At 55.2% G+C, this 16,938-nt stretch overlaps 1 protein-coding gene across 1 annotated transcript; it reads right to left on the minus strand.

Moving 5' to 3' along the window:
- Window positions 1-1,062: 1,062 nt before the first annotated feature.
- On the minus strand, window positions 1,063-16,186 carry SLC4A1 (solute carrier family 4 member 1 (Diego blood group)). The gene is made up of 20 exons (XM_016139720.2): window positions 16,057-16,186; window positions 12,426-12,508; window positions 12,210-12,300; window positions 11,167-11,228; window positions 10,119-10,299; window positions 9,884-10,019; window positions 9,288-9,411; window positions 9,090-9,171; window positions 8,759-8,943; window positions 8,045-8,255; window positions 7,598-7,810; window positions 7,274-7,422; window positions 6,966-7,160; window positions 6,005-6,178; window positions 5,477-5,566; window positions 4,838-5,004; window positions 4,316-4,569; window positions 3,277-3,446; window positions 3,008-3,184; window positions 1,063-2,366 (listed from the first exon to the last, which is right to left on the minus strand). The coding sequence occupies exons 2-20, from the start codon at window positions 12,438-12,440 to the stop codon at window positions 2,286-2,288; spliced, it is 2,757 nt and encodes a 918-aa protein (XP_015995206.2). The 5' UTR covers window positions 12,441-12,508; window positions 16,057-16,186; the 3' UTR covers window positions 1,063-2,285.
- Between the last annotated feature and the right edge of the window lie 752 nt (window positions 16,187-16,938).

Here is a 16,938-nt window from a genome sequence, read left to right on the forward strand (position 1 = left end):
ATGCTATTCCTCTCTGACTAACAACAAACCGCATCTCCTCTCTGCTGATCCCTTTCAGAGATGTCGCCCAGCTTGATATGTCCAGGCTAAGGGGCTGACTGGTCCAAAGGGGTATGAGGTCCACAGTCTAAGGGGCAGGGGCCAGGACCACTTACAGCCCCTCTCCCCATCCCCATGGCTCTTGCTTATTCTGGAGAGGAAGGATATCTTGAGCATAAACTTGTCTTCCCTTGCTCTCTGCCCCTCACTGGGTGCTCTCTGCCCCTCACTGGGTGCCCTCTTTATCCTAGGGCTCAGGGGGGGCTACTAGCCTTGTCCCTACCCCAGTTCCAGCGCCGCTCCCCAGCCTGGCTCTCCTTGCCCCTGCCGGGGCCACAGCCCTGCACCAGCTTCACACCACGCAAACCATGTCCATCCGGTCCAGCCAAGACCTTTTGGACCCCCACCTCTGGGAGGGGAATTCCAGCAAGGCAATCATTCCACCACAGATGTATTTATTGGCAAAAACTTTTCCCAAGCATTGAGGGGAAGGGTGCTAGCAGAGTGGGTGACTTTTTCCCACTTTCTCAGCAGTGTTCAAGAGGGAGGCGGGGGGCGGGGAGGTGGGCAGGGACATCCCAATCAGAATCACAATACCAGCAGCTAACATTTATTGAGCTTTTCCACTGAGGCCTGAGGCCAGACTCAGTGTTAAGCTAGCACTTTACATGCACTGTCTCTTTTAATTCTTATAACAACCCTAGAGATATGTACCATTATATTCCCCATTTTACAGTTGAGGAAACTGAAGCATGGAAAGTGAAGAGGTGAGAGGCAGCTGTCAGCCTTCAGGGGTGCACCCGAGGGCCTTCCATCAGGAGCCCGTAGCCTCCTTTCTTTTCTGTCACACTATGATTCTCAGTTTCAACCATCTCTTACCATTTCCAGTTCTTTCAACACTCTCTCTCTCTCTCTCTCTCTCTCTCTCTCTCTCTCTCTCTCCCTCTCTCTCTCTCTTTCTCTCTCTCTCTCTCTCTCTCTCCCCCCCCCTCTCTCTCTCTCTCTCTCTCTCTCTATATATATATATATATATATATATATAAAATATATAATATATTTTTTTAAAAAACTACATTTTGTCCATGTTCTGAAGAACCTGCTGTCTCCTATCTCAATTGGTCAAATCTGGGTTCTCCCCAAGATTCGGCTTGGGTGGAGTTGGGTGGGACAGTGGATCTCTAAATGGGGAGCCTGGGCATGTGTGTGAAACCAAAGTACAATGATAGCTCTGAGAAAATACATAATCAATAAATTACAAACCTCCCTCCCCTTCCCCTCCCTATCTCCTTCCTCCCTCCAACCCCCATCCAAATATGGAACAGACTGTGTGTTGCTCCCCTAACCCCGACTCCTGGGTAGGGTCTTGTCTCAGTCACCTCCATGTCCACAGGGTCCAGGGGCTCAGTAAATGTTTGTGGAATGAATGAATGAGTGAATGAATGAGAGCAGGGGGGAGGAAGGAAGGAAGTACTTAGGAGTTTTGAGTCACAGGCCTGATTGTCTCCTCACATGTACCTTGCCCTCACAAGGACACCTCCTTCTGCTCCAGGTAGGGGGTAGGAGCAGAGAAGAGAAAGGGAGGAGTCGGCAGGGACATCTCTAAGCATGGGAAGGTGGATGACTGAAGTACAGCGCAGAGCTCTGGCTTCAGAGTCAGGAGACCTGGTTCAAATCCCAGCTGTATGGCTGTGTGACCTTGGGCAGGCTTGAAGAAGCATAATGACTACTGCATGATAGTCCTTTCAGACTTTACAAAGCCCTTTGTTCACATTTATCTTTGGTCCTCAGTAACCATCCTGTAACGTGAGTATTATTATCAATATACCTATTTTACAGAAGATGAAGCAGAGTCTGAAGAGGTTAAGGAACTTGCCCAAGGTCACTCAGCAAGCAGGAACTTGAATCCACCTCCACCAGCTCCTACCCACTACTACCCCTGTCTGTGCCATGAGGAGGTGAGGCTTAGATCCAAGACTCCCAACAGCTTATCCCCGTGTGGCAGTGTGGCAACAGGAGGGGCTGCAAAGCTAATGCCCTGATGTGGGTTTCACTGGCCATTTCCAGCTAGAAAAGCCAGTCTAACCCATCGTGGAAGGTTTCCTAGACACAACTTTCTTCCCCCACCCACAACCCTGGGGCCTCAGCTGTTGCTTCAGGAGGGACCTGGGAGTCCATGAGATGCCCATGAACTGCTTTTCCTGAGACAGTGAAACAGGAGAATGGTGGAGGGGGCCTGGGTCCTCCCCTCACACAGGCATGGGCACCTCATCGTATTCATCCTGACCTTCCTCTTCATCAAAGATCGGTTTGGCATCGTCAGCATCCAGCTGGAGGGCAGGGTAGCAAAGAGAGATGATCAGGACCCCAGGGGCAAGATAAGCCATACCCTAGTGCCGAGAAGCACTTCTGGAGTTAGAAGAAGGCCTGGATTTCTTTGAACCTTGGACAAGTCCTGTCCTGTCCCTACAGCTCCTATGGTTGGTCAATGGGAGTGATTTCCAAAGGGTAGGGAGCCCTTTGGTGCCCCAGCAGAAGAGGGCCTCTAGGAGGCAGGCAGGGGACCTTGTCACAAGGGCAGCCCTGTAGTGACCTGTGTCATGCCGTAGAAGAACGAGCAACTCTGTCCAAAATGATTTGGAAGACCAAAAGTGACAGCTCACATGGAACATACCTAGTATGTCTCTTAATCCTCTCAACAACCCAGTCATAATTTCTCTTTTTACAGATGAGTAAACTCAAAAGCACAGAGAAATGAGGCCACTTGTTCCAGGTCATACAATAGGATGTGGCAGTGCCAGGATTTGGACACAGGCCCTAGATCCACATCTTAACTATGCAGCTCTCCGTCTCCCTTAATTCTGAGAGCCACCCCCTCTGATGAGCCCTTCCTGCCCCAGCTCTAGAGTCCTGCCCTCTCGCCCCTGCCCTCTCTTGCCCCTCCCTCCTATCCTAGGCCTTAGCCACTCACACACTGGAGCTCCAGATTCCTGAAGATGAGTGGCAGCAGGAGGCGGCGCAGGGGCACTGTGAGGATAAGGATGAAGGGCAGGGCCAGCGAGGTGGTCGGGAAAGTTTTTGCTGCCCATAGCACTGCCAAGCAGATGATCTGGATGACCGTGAACAAATGCATACGCCAGGTCTTTACCTGTGGGGCAGAGGCTGGGTTCATCACCTGCCCTTCCCCAGCACCCAGTACCTCCACTCCATCCCAGGCTGGGCAGCCAGAGGGCCCTGTACCCGCTTGACATAGGGCACGTCTGGGTGGTACTTGGGCGGCTTGAAGAGAAGCAAGATGCGGTCAAAGAGCTGGATGCCACTGAGGGATGTGACTCCCATGTAGAGGAAGATGCCGAGCAGCACAGCCACAGGGATGTAGGACAGGATGGGTCCCATGAGGATGGACAGGCCTGTGGGGAGAACCAAGCACTCTCAGCCCCATGTGCCTCGGAGGACTGGCACCAGCAGAGGCCAGGGAAGGAAAACAGAGATGTCATGTGGAACGCTTTCTATAGATCCTTTTAATAGCTGTTATCCCCATTTAACAGATGAGAAAACAGAGAGGTGAAGCAACTTGCCTAAGCCCACATGGTTAGTAAGTGGCAGAGCGGAGAGTCAGGCTCCTGCCTTCCTGACTTAAAAGCCTATTGCTTTAACCTAGGGGGAGGTCACAGAAGTCAGAAAAGCCCACCTTTCCCCTCGTCTCAGCCCAGAACACCTCCATCACTCTCCTCTTATCCAAATCCTAACCTTTCTCCAGGTAACCTCAACTTTACCTTCCTTAAGAAACTTCCCTGGCAGCTCTATCAGCAACCAACTGGACTCTCAGCTGCCCTAGACTTAGATCAACCCCAGGGACCCTCTGTCATCTCCTCCTCCACCCCCAGATTATGCCTTGAGCACTGTGCTTTGTATCTAACATAGAGCATCTGAGCTAGAGACCTCAGGGGCATCTAATAAATCCTTTAATGGTGCAGACAGGAAAACTGATGCCCAGAGACAAGGAAGAATGCCACATGAGCAGCAGGACAGGGCTGGAATCCACAGTTTACTGAACTGCTATGTAGAGAAGTAATGGAAGCCCTTTGTCCTCCCCTGCTCAGATGCCCATCTCAGTGCCTTGGGCATTTCCTCCAGAATTCCATCATATGAATAACTGAGATAGTAGGCTGCAGGTGTGTCAGGAGGGCTAAAGGGGGCGCTGGATCTTAAGGGGCAGGGGCTGGGGTTCAAGGGCAGGGCCAGAGGATGGTGGAGAGTGTGGCCATCCCTCACTTACCCACAAGCACAGAAATTAGGAGCCCGCTAATCCGCTGCTCCTTGACCTCCTGGATCTGGGCTGCAGCCCCCGGGGCACTGGCCTTGCCCATGACGGTAAGGGCATTGGCGTGGGTGACAGAACGCACAGTGGTGGCACTGAGCCATGGCATCCCAAAGATGGTAGCCACTCCACCCATGCCAATGACCAACAGCAGGTCCAGGTGGAAGCCGGAGCCCTTGACCATCTTGCGCTCCGGTTTGCTGATAATCAGCCTGGGGGTATGGAAGGTCAAGGGTAAGCAGGGCTCTCCCTCACCCCACCTCCTCTACTCCCTCCTTCCTTCCCTATACTTGAGTCTCTGCCTATCTCAGTTTATCCTTCTTTGCTCATCTCTCTTGCTGCCCATTCGTCATACTTGCAAGATGGGAGGGCCACATGTTCCTCTGAGAAGATCATCAGTCTTTTGTGTCTCACCTGCCTGGAGCCTTCCCTTTTCCCTGCCTCAGAATCGCCCAGCCCCAGCTCCACCCTGGCTCTTACGTGGTGATCTGGGACTCAAGGAAGATGAGGATGAAGACCAGCAGTGCAGGCAGGGCAGAGGCGAACATCATCCAGATGGGAAAATTGGAGTACAAGCCCAGTGGGTGTATGACCCAGCCCCGGGCTGAGGAATTAGACACCTGGATGCCTGTAGGCACGCTGAGTTTCTGTGGGAGGGAGATGCTAGTGAAAACACTGGGGTGGGGGAATAGGGAAAGGTGGAGATGGGGAGCCAGGGTCCTGGGTAGTTGACAATTTACTTTGTATATTGGATATCTACTTTGTATATTGGATATCTACTTTGTATTCTGTCCCCACAGTAAGCTTTTTACATATATCTCATTTCCAACTTTATACATGAGGAAACGGGATCAGAGAGCTTATGTGGCTTGCCCTGCATCACACAACTATTTGGTGGCAGAAGCGAGATTCATACACAGATTTGCCTGACTCCAAAGCAGATTTATTTTCCTGCTGCCCTGGGCAAAGGAGTAAAAAGGGGTAAGTTTACCCAGGCCCTTGCTTCAGCCAGAGGGGTCCTGTAAGGCTGTGGGAGGAATGTGGGGCTGATAGGGGATGGCTTCAGGTTTGGGAAAACCATTCTAGGGGAATGAAATGAAGGTGGGAGGAAAGGGTCACCTGGGTGTAGGTCTCCTGGATGAAGAAATCCACTGTGACCATAATCAGGATGGAGATAGGAACTCCAAAGTCTCCGATAACCCGTCGCAGCTGAGAGCAGGTAGAGGACCCAGTGGTTAGTACCCAGTTGTTCCCCACCTCCCACTTACCCTCACTCCTGCCCCATCTTTATCCCGGGAGCCCTGCTCTTCCCAGAGCATCTGTCAGCATCTAATACTCTGTCTTGCACCTCAATGTACTTGCCTTCTTTTTTCTTCCTTTAGCCCAGCTCTATCCCTGGCCCTACATCTTCTCCACTCCCTTCCAAGGACTGTCCCTGGCTCCCCACTAGGTCCTCAGCCTGGGTATGCTGAGAAAGGGAGATGGGTTTGCCTGAAGAGTGAGATTGTGGGTGAAGAGGGGCCTGGGGAGGCTTGGAATTGGGAATGAATTAGGAAGGAGAACTAATGGCATTGGGGAAGCAGGGGGTGGTACTTCAGACTGGAATACGGCTGTGTAGGCAAGGGTAGGTGGAGACGATGTGCTGACCTTGCCAGGAAAGTAGGAGCTGTTCTTGAACTTGCGCAGTATCATGGCGGAGAAGAAGGTGCCGGCCATAAGCACAAGGGAGAGGAGGGCTGTGTTGGGCAGAGGGGCCTGAAGCTTGGGCTCTATTGTCACATTGTAGACATAATTCTGCTGCAGTGGGTGATCCTGGAAAATCTGCAGCAGAAAACCAGGCATCTTGTTCTCTCCCATCCATCCATTCTCCATTAATTATCTATCTATCCATCCATCATCCACCCATCTGTTTTTTCAACTGACATGGTAACAGAGGGGCAATGGGATTCTACAGTTTGTTTTTCAGGAGTGAAGACCAGGCTAGGCTTGGGTAGAGTGGCCATGAGGCAATGAGTGGGTGTGTGTAGCGGGGTGGGTGGGGGGGAGAGGGGCACCTGGGGTCCAGGAGATAAGAGAAGGCTGGAGGGCAGGACACATGTGCCAAGGAGGTTCCTAAAAAGGGCTTCAAGCACTTGGAAAGACCCACCAACCAACAGAATCAAGGGCAGACATATAGTGTCCATGCTTCCTCCATATAAAATGCAGATACTGAGGCAGGCATAGTTTAACACGACAGAATTGAGGGGGCTGGGTATCCTGCAGTTCTTGAAGGCAAGCGAAAGAGCGGGAGGGTAGACTTCAGAGCCCCAAGAACCCCCACTGCCCCCACCACACATGCAGTTTCCCCTTTCTTGGCCCATAGTCACTCCGTGTGTGGTTATAAACATGGACATGTGCATACACAGAGGTGCCTTCTCATGCACGGTCGCTCTGCACAGTCATGGCAAGAATATCGGCAGCAAGTGTCAACATATATGTGGTCATAGTTGTATACCATGAAAACACGGCCACACGAATGCCATGGAGACATATGTGCAGTGACACACAGCCACATAGTTTATGCCTAGTCTCACGCATGCACATCCCCATGGCTTGTTCACACCCCCACCTTGATCAGCTTGGTGAAGGTCTCATAGATGAAGATGAGGGAGATGAGGAAGGAGAAGATCTCTTGAGTGTAGCGGGAGATGAAGCGGACCAGGAAGCTGCCCTCGAAGGCCACCACCAGCACCACCAGCAGGATGAGCCAGAAGCCGATCCACACACGGCCCACGATGTACTCCAGGCCGTTATTGCTGCAGAACTGCAGGGTGGTCAGAGGGAGCTAGGGTCAGACAAATGTGTCCAGCACCATGCATCAGGCAGGTGGGGCCAGGGGCCAGTTACAGGGTCACAGTGGGGCCAGAACAGAGCTACCGAGAAGAAGGCTTCCTCGAACACGAGCAGGGGCCCTGAGAAGCCAACCACCAGCAGGGGCTGAGCCGCCAGCAGGGCGAAGAGAACGCCCTGCACCGCAGTGGAAAGGAGCAGCTCCGACACCCCCATCAGGTTCTGGGTCTTGTCTCCTGTGAACAGAAGTTACAGTGACGTCAAGGTCACAAGATCATTTCCAGGGGCCTATGAGCATTTCATGGGCAGCCTGATGCAGGGGTCCAGAGTGTCAGATGAGGTCAGAAGTCAGGGCCCACATAGAGGCCAGAGGGTCAGAGGTAAGAGCTGGGGGCACATAGCATCACTGACCCAGGAGGCCACCGAAGGTGACGGCCGGTGACAGGGCCGCAAAGTAGATGAAGATGACGGCAGCCAGGACCTGGGGGCTGAGGGCGTCTGTGATGTCACTCAAGTAGCGGGGGTAGCGGCGCCGAATGTCACGCGCCAGGCCCCCGAAGAGTTTGCCTGTTCGTCGTAGAGGGTCATCCGGGCCACCAGGGACCCCTGGACCCCCATTCAAATCTGTAGTGAAGGATGGGATCATGGTCACAGGGGGCAGCAGGGGGAGGCGTGGGGAAACGGGAGGTGAGGGGGGTATCATCTTACGGGAATAGGGTAGCCAAGAAGGCTGGGTGTCATGAGGACAGGGAGACAGGACACTGGGGCATTTGATGGAAAGAGGGAAGGCGGGTCGTGCTGGGGTGTGCTGGGGTGTCTGCGGGGGTTCAGAAAGCCTTGAACTGGCAGGGCAGGTACCTAAGCCCTTGTAGAAGCTGGGGTCTGGCTTGGCGGGGCTGGGCAGATAGCGTCTTCGCAGCAGCTCCTTCTGCACAGGCACCAGGCTGAGCAGCGCCTGCTCCGAGGGAGCGTCCGAGGGAGGCAGCACCAGACTGCAGTCCAGGAAGCCCTCCAGGGAGTGCACCAGCTCCCTTAGACTCTGGGCCAGGTACGCATCCATGCGGAACACCTGGGGGCCAGAGGGAGGGTTACGGCTGCCTGGACCTTCTGGACAAAAGAACCCAAGAGTCCACAGCCAGGTCCCCTAAGGACCAGCCAGAACCCTCTCACCCAGCTCCTTCTTGCTAGGAACTACTATGTCTGCTCCCCTCCTTTACCCCCAACTGTGGAAGGGCCTTGGGGAATCAGACAAGGCCCTGAATGGGAAAAGGAGAAAGAACTAAAGCAAACCAGGTGGCCTGTAGCAGACCAGATGGAACCAGAGCAGGCCAGACTTGACCAGGGAGAACCAGGTCGGAGTACGCCAGGTTAGGCCAGGCCAGATCAGGCAGGGTTGCACCAGACTCCACGGGGCCTGGACTACACCTGGCCAGACAGGCCAAAAGCAACTGGATTCGACTGAATGGGCCAAACCATTGAAGCTAAAGTGCCTCAGGCCAGCCCAGGCTGGAGAATGGGTCTCAGCTGCCCCCAGCTCCCAGGCTCCCCAAGTCCTTGATGGCCCCTCCTCACCCTCTCCGACATGAGGGTGGCAGCCGCCCGACCCAGCTGGTTGTAGTCTGTGTAAGGGGCCTCGGGGCCCAGCAGCACGAAGAGGAAGCGCACGGGCACGGGCAGCTCCACAGCGTCCTCCAGCTCCACAGCCTCTTGCAGCCGGACGAAGCCTAGCACTGGCCGCTCCAGGAAGGTGGTGCGGCCTATAGAGAGGAGGCAGGAATGTGGGGTGGTCGGCCAGGCTGAGGGGCACTGCTGGGGTTCAGGCTTAGAGAGAGGCAGCCTGGGCCAAGGCAGGAGGTGGAAGCAGATGGTGTAGAGGGGTGAGCGGTGGGGTCCTGCCACTTACCCACTAGCACAAGGGTGGCCTCAGAATCCGGGGGGATCTTTTCCAAAATTCCAGATGATGAGTGCCCTGTGTCCCCCTTTCCCTGTTGGGAGGCCAGGGGTAAGGAGAGCACCCAGCTTCCTCCTTCCCTCCCCACTCTCGTTTCTAACCATGTTCAGATTGGGGCTTTCCAGCTCCCCCACACACCCCTGGCATCACCTGTTCACAGAAGAGCTGTGTCTCCAGCGAGGGTTGTTGGGGGAGCAGAGGCTGTGTGGGGGCCCCTGAACGCATCATGACTGCGGGCTTCACACCCTCCAGGGTCTCTAGGTCTCTAGCATGGCTGCAGGACACACAGAAGACACGGGCTGAGTAAACTCTTCAGGTGGGGCTATCAGCAGAGAGAAGACTGGTGATGTGTGTGTGAGTGTGTGTGTGGGGGGGTTGTCAAGAAGGCCTTCTTAGTGACCAGACTAGAGAGACCCCGGGGAGGAAGGAGAATCAGGCTCTTCCGAAGGCTGCTGTGGATGTAAGCTGGTAGTCTCTGTCCAGAATGTGTAGGTAAAGCCAGAAGAATAGATAGAGGGAAGGACCTTGATAGTCTGCCCTCCTGGGGACCAGTGGCCCTCAAATCTGAGCATAGAGACATAGGCCACCCCTCCAGAGGTGTCAGAGGCCAGGGCCATCCTAGAAGAAAAGTGGGCCCTATGATGGTGTGGGAAGGGCCATGTGGACTTCCAGGGAGAGCTTGGGGTAGGCAGGCTGGGGAGGTGGGCCACTGGGAGTGGAGTTGGGGTCTGAGCAGGCAGGGGCACCTGTGTTTGAGCAGCAGGACTCGGAGCAGCTCGTCCCTGTCCTGAGGCCGGATCTGATCCTCGTAGATAAACCTATCCAGCAGTTGGTTGGCCACTCCGGCCAGGGAGGTCTCTGGCAGGTCCAGGAGGACAGTCCCTGCAGGAAGTGGAGGGGTGAGCTGGACGGCTTGACTGTGGCCCTCCTCCCCACCAAACCTCACACAGAGGAGTCACAGAGGGGCCCAGTAGGGCTCACCCTTGGCAAAGGCTCTCTGCAGCTCCAGGAGGCTCCAGAAGGTGAGATAAGACAGGTGCGGGCGGCCCCAGGCCCCGTCCTTCCCCAAGTTCTCCTCCAGCCGAACCCAGCGCGCTGCTTCCATCCACTGCAGTTCCTGATTCTTCTCATCCATCACTAGTTCCTGCAGCTCCACGTAGACCTGCGGCCCCACAGGTCTGAATTAGTCTATCAGGCCCAGGGCAGGCCGTGGGGAGACTGGCAGCCCAGGGCATGGCGGACACTCAGCAGGCTCTGAGAGATGTTTGTAAGAGGCCCATGGCCCTGGAGCATTCGGAGGCGAATTCTGAGCTCAGAGGGACCATCTGGAGCTCTAGTCTGGAGCGTGAGTGAGGTGGGAGTGTGGAGAGATGCTGGAGGGTCCTGTAGGTACAGCCCACACTTCTGGCTCTCTTCCTCAGCTTCCTGACCAGGACCCTGGCCCCATTTCAGAGGCATTTAAAGAACCTCCAGACCAAAAGAGGTGCTACGGTGGGTACTTGGAAGGAAAAGGAGGGGGAAATCTTCGAGTCATTTGGTCATCTCTTGCCTCCAAGATTATTGAGAGGGCCTGTCGACTGGCTTGTCCTTGGGTTTCTTTGGGACCATGTGGCCACTTTCAAGGGTCTAACTGAGGGCAGACCCAATTTCCAAACCAGCTAGATAAGCTGGGGCCCAGCAAGGACATGTTGGGCCTGGGTAGAGGTTGGCATTATTTAATTCTGTGCTTCCCTAGGGAGCACCTGACCACCTAGCAGCAGCCACAAGGCCTGTGGAATCAGACCTCCAGCAGCCAGTTTCCCTCTGCCCTGTGAACTCCCACCTCAGTGAAAGAGGGCTCAGGTCTCCTAGCTCAGTGGAGACCATCCTCTTCCGTTCCATTGATTTCCCAGGACCCCCACTCCTTCTTGGCCAGTCTGTGGCCCGTTCGAAGCTGTGCCAGTCTCTCCGCTCCTCCCCCATCTTGGTAGAATGGTGGGGCCCAAGGGCAGCATGGGAGGGAGCTTTGGAAGAGGCTGGGGGACCTCACCTCGTGGGTGCCCGGGTGCGATGTGGTGTGGTAGTCTGTGGCTGTTGGCTCGGTGAGGTGAGCTGAAACCCAGAGGCTGGTTAGTGCTGCCCCCTGACAATCCTGTGCCACCCACCACGAGCCTCAGAAACCAGCACAGAATGATGCCCCCCTGGGACCCTGGGACCTCCACCCCCATCCCTGCGACTCAGTGGGCTGTGGTCCCCCATGCCTGTTCTTGGCCCGGCCTGGCCCTGTCATTCTCCCTCTGAGCACGGTGGAGGATCTGGGAGTCAGCCTCAGTGATGACCAGGAGAGTCATCTCCAAGGCAATTGGAGAGTCCTAAATGGCAATTTTCAGGGTTCTCTTAGGGTCTCCTCCCCCTCATGCCACTTTCTGGGACCAGCTCCCTTCCTTCTTTTCACCTGCCTCCCGATCCCACCAGCCCACAGCTCCTCCCTGCCTCCGGGCTGAGCTCTGGGCCCCAGGGTGGTGTCTGCCCTTATATTGCCCCCATGCCCTCCACCCCCAGCCCTCATTTCCCACAGGGGCCTCTTATCTTCGATAGCAATTTCCTGCACTTAAGTCCTGTTGACAGTAAATAGGTGCTTGACCAGGGCTCCCCAACTAAGACCTTGGAAGGGCCAAGGAAAGTTTTCTGATATCTCTCTACCCTGGGGGTTCTTATAGTCCCCCATTTCTCAGGACCTCTGGACCCCTAAACAGGATGATGTTCCCTGAATGAGCCCAGCACCTGGCTTAGAAGCCAGCATTGAAGGGATCTGGGTGGCACGTGGGCTCCTGCCCTTGTCCCAGACAGACCTGGCTGCCCTCTCACAAATCTAAGGGGCATGGTGACGGGTGACTAGCTCTGCCCCCAACCCCAGTTCCATCCTGTGATCATTACAAACAAAACTGTTTATCCTTCAATCAGTCAGGATTGTGGGAGAACTGGCCCTAGGTCTGGGGCAAGGGGAGTGTGGAGAAGGGGGGAGGACAAATTTTCCAACCGTCGCTGCCTAGGGCTCAGCTGCTCGTCCCAGAGGAGGGAGACGGGGCTCACCTTCTGGCTCCTCTATCTGGGGTGCAGGGATGCTCATGTCTTCATATTCCTCCTGCTCTAGGATCTCCTTCAGTCCCTCCTCATAATCGTCCTGTGGAAAGTGGCCATCGGGGCTGGGCTGCGAGGGGTTCCCTGAGCCCCCATGAAGGTAGGAGCCCAGGGCCAGGTACCCAGAGCCCCCAGGTAGGAGCCCTGTAGATGCCATGAAAGACTCACCAGTGAATCCCCCATGGTGCTGTCCTGATTGTTCGATTGTCCACAGGGATCTGAGCCCCCAGCATAACCCGCACTGCGGGGCCCTGTAGGGGAGGGGTGCAGGCTGAGTGAGGCACAGGGCATCCTGGGGTCTCCTAGTCCTTCCCCAGAGGGGGCTGTATTAGAGTAAAGGGGGACCCCAGGTGTTGGGAGACAGTGGGGTCAGAGGAAGTAATTGCAGGTGTGGGTTTGGAGGCAGGAGATGGATTCGTAGATGTGAGATGGGTGTTCAGGGATGAGAACGCTTGGTTGACATCAGTCTAAGGGCGTTTGAGGAGGATCTGAACCCTCTCTCTATTCATTAGTCCTCACCTGGCTTCTTTACCTGCCCACCCCCAGAGTAGCATGACCTATTCCCTCTTCAGGGGGCTTAGGTCCCCTGAGAGTTTCCACGACACGGCCTCTTCTCCCAGAAATGACTGCTTTACACTGGGTGTGGGGCTGGAGCATCCTTGGGAGTGGCCCACAGGTCCTGGATGAAGCGGCCCTGCTTCTCTCCCCCACTTCATCTTGAACTCTGTCTCTTTTGCTCTCTCCTCACTTACCCTATTGGCCTCCCCTTTCTTGCCCCCAGGGCCTTTGCACCCACGGTGGTCCACCTTTTGGATGCCCCTCCCCCACACGTTAGCCCTTCTCACATCTCTGTTCAAATGTCACCTCTTTAGGTTTCCCTGGCCACCCTAATAGTCACTAATCCAATTTGTCGTTTTTTGGTTTCTTGGTTTATTTGTGCACATATTATCTGATGATCCCTCTGGAAGGGAAGACACATGAGGGCAAAGACCTTGCATGTCTCGATCCCCACTGAATCCCATGCTCCTAGTAGAATGGTTACGCATAGTAACTACTCGGTAGATATGTGTTGAATGAATGTAAGAATGTGGTCCCCTCGTAGGCTTGGGGCTCTGGGACTGGGGAATCAGGATGACTAATACCTGGCCAGGAGACCACTGAGTCCTGTGCCTCAGTGTTCTCAGTTGTGTCTCTAGCAACGAGGAAAGTATGCCCACCCCAGGAATGTGAGGACAAGCCCAAGGGGAGGGTAGGAGTCCCCTAGGGGGGCTCTAGGCTGGGCATGGAGGGACTTCCTTTCCCTCTCAACTTTTGCAGCACAGGGATTTGTGGCGACAGGGATCTGGGTCCGGTTGACAAATGTGTCCTCTCTGTGTCTGCATGGCGCTGAGTAGTGGGACGCTGAGATGAACAAGACATTGTCCCCACTTTCGAGAAGCCCTCGGCTGCGACTGGGAAGGCGAGCTGGGAACGTGTGACAGGCTAAATGGTTCAGGAGATAACACGTCCCCCAGACAACCCGCATCGTGAGCAGAATGTGCTGGGCGCCAGGGGTCTGTATGGCAGAAGGAACAGTAGAGCTCATTGGTGGGGGTGGGGACGGAGTGTCTCTGGGGAAATGATGGTGCTGGGCCTAGAAGTTCCTGTGGGATTTGAAAGGCTGAGAGCTGGGGAGGGATAGCCCAGGTGTGAGGAGTGGCAAGCAAAGGAGCAGAGCTAGGACCATGCAAGACAGGGCTGGGTGTCCCGTCAGGGAATAGGGCAGCAGTATATACAGAAAGAACAGGACAAAGAACTTTCTTTCTGCAGTCCTTACAGATAGAGACAGGACCATGGCCCTCCAGACACAAAGGCAGGTATCCCTGCCTTGGGGAGGTGGTGCGGCAAGTGATGGCTGTGGGAGGGTCCCAGAGCCTGAGGGTGAGACGGTCCCTACCGCACGAGACTTGCCCCTTGAGGATCCTGATCATGCACTTGTGTCTCCCTCTTCTGCCCCTTCCTGTCCCCTTCTCCCTAGGTTTTCCTGGCTGCCTCTTCTCCCATCTTTATTCTCTTTCTTCCTTCTCTGGCTTCGCCCCCTAGTGGGTCTCAGATCCTCAGCTGCCTCAAGGGTGTTAAACCTTAAGTGTTAAAAGTCCCACCCATGGGTCTGGGACTGTGGCCTCAGTCTCCCATCTGAAAGGTGGAATGTCAGAGGAACACTTCAGGGCCAGAGAATCCAGAGATCCTGGCCGCCCAAACAGCCTTGGGCAGCTCCCGGCCTCTCTCTAGGCCTTCGTGACCCCATCTGTACAATGGAAAGGCCTTCCCACCAGGGTTCTGGGACATCAGTGTGAGAGAAGAGGTGGGAACAGAGGTGCCCTGAACTCAGCTGGGGCCTTAGAGGGTGCTCTCATGACCCAGATTGCTACCCCCACCAGGCCCAGCCATTTCCCCCCAGCAGCAGGCCTTGCTCTGCCTGCACTGATAAGAGACTGTTCCCCAATCGCTGCCCTTCGTCTGGACGTGCACCAAACACCTGGCCGTCCAGCAAGCCAGGGCAAGGCCAGATAAGGGTGAGTGGGGCATCTGGAGCCCGGGAGGTGGAGCACAGCTGGAAGAAGCTGTGGGGGGTGGCGACCAGATGATAGGGAGGGCTCCCTGGTGGCATGTACCATCTTTGTGTAATTGCCCCCACATTGTACCTGGCCGTCCTGCCTTATTTCTTACAATCCCAAGCCACTTTGTGAAGTGGGTAATGCCATTAGCCCCATTTTGCAGATGAAAAAGCTGAGGTTCAGAGAGGTTTACCCCTAAAAGGTAGGTATCAGAGATGGAATTAAATCCTGGCTTACCTGACTCCAGCTACGTCTCTAACCATTACACTGAGTTGCCCTCCAGAAGAGAAAACTATTATTAGATGGTTTATTGTTAGTTATTAAGGGCATGGACTTTGCAGTCAGACCGCATAGTGCCAAGTCCACTTGCCACAGCTGTGTTACCTGTGTGACCGCAGGCCAGTGACTCAACTTCTCTGTGCTTCAGTTTTCTCATCAGTAAAATGGGGGTAATAATGGTACCTACCTCATAGACCCGTTATAGCGTTAAGTTCACATATATAAACCATTTAAAATAGTGCCTGACACATAAGGAGCTCTACGCAAACGTTTGCCATCATTACCACCGCTGCTGGGCATCGATCAAGGTCAGACTTTCTATCTTTGTCCACCTCCTATTTTCCTTCAGTTCCCATGGAATTAGCCTAAGAGCTTTGGGATCCTCTGGTGGGGGGGGGGAGGATTCCTCCTTTCCCTCCAAACACTCCCTAGGGTGGGGATAGTGCCGGTCTCCCTGGTAGGCTCCCTGAAATGTCCCAAATGGGAAGCCGTGCCAGCTGACAACTTTTCTCCTAGGAGGGAGATAGAGTGGCCTGAGGGTCACCATACATAGATCAAAGAGGGGGCCGGGGGTGAGATTTGAGTCTGCGGAATCTGAGGGGCTGGTAAATGGGAGCGTGCCGAGGACCCACATACACACTCACACACCAGCCACACACACCTCTGCTGCCACGTGCCAGCCTCTTTTCCCTAACACCGGCCAGTTTTCCTGACACTGGCCACCCCGCTCACCCCAGCTGCAGGTGCCAACGGGCCTGTGCCCTTAGGGGTCACAACACACATTCCAATGTTCTCACCCCACCCACCTACACCCCCTTGGAGGTCAGGGCAGCTATGCCCACTTGGACAAAGATTTAGGTTGGACACCTGCAGAAACCCTCAGGACCGGCACCACAGGGCCACCCCAGCCCCTCCCTGCTCACCTGCTCACGAGCCTTGGGGTCCCTTGGGAACTCCTGCAGCCGCTGGTGCCCTCTGCTACCAGCTGAGCTCACACCCGCTCTAATAGCACCAGATTCTCTCTCTTTCGCCCTGGGGGCAGCTTGCAAACCCCTGACTCATGCCCCCGCCTCCTAATCTGCCCGCCCCATGGACCAAGGCAGCCCCTTCTTACCCCCCCGCCCTGCTCCCTCTGGGTGCCCAGTAAACAGTGTTATCTCTCATGCACATCTGGACAGCTGTGAGTCTGGCCCACCCTACAAAGCCAGCCAGCCACCAACACCTCCCTCCTGGCCCCTAGGATTCTCCTGGGTCTTTCTTCATGCTAAGTTTTGATGGCTGGGTTCTCAGAGCTCCCAGCCTCCAGGCAGGTCTGGCCCAGCTTCTGGATGCCCCTGTCCTGCCTCTGCTCATTCTCACTCTGGCAGGCCCCTCTGCTCTGGCCCCAAGATGTGCAGGCGAGTTCTCTTTCCTCTCCCAGTGTCTTCTCTTAGGACTCTTTTCCTCTGCAGCTTTGCCCATGGGGACCTGCTCAGTAGCTCTGCAAGGCACAGGCAGCCCCCTCCCCTTCTTGTCCCAGACTAGGGTGCCCTAGCCACCCTCTCCCTAAGACCCCAGCTGGCTCCAAAGAGCTGGCCCCTGGGCACTAAGACGCTGCCACTCAGTCAACCTGAAACAATGTCGGTCAACAAAACAACCTTCCCCACACAGGAGCTCCGAGCTCACAAAGCCCCAATGTCTAGGTACACTGGTTCCTCTGTTGACAGCCTAGCCCAGGCCCCCTGGCCAGAGCAGCCCGCATTCTCGGCCCACGCCCTGCCCCTCCCCACACCCCCCTATCAGGGTAGTCTCTGCTCCTGGGGGTG

This window comes from Rousettus aegyptiacus, unplaced genomic scaffold (assembly GCF_014176215.1).
Source record: "Rousettus aegyptiacus isolate mRouAeg1 unplaced genomic scaffold, mRouAeg1.p scaffold_m13_p_6, whole genome shotgun sequence".
Classification (NCBI taxonomy): domain Eukaryota; kingdom Metazoa; phylum Chordata; class Mammalia; order Chiroptera; family Pteropodidae; genus Rousettus; species Rousettus aegyptiacus.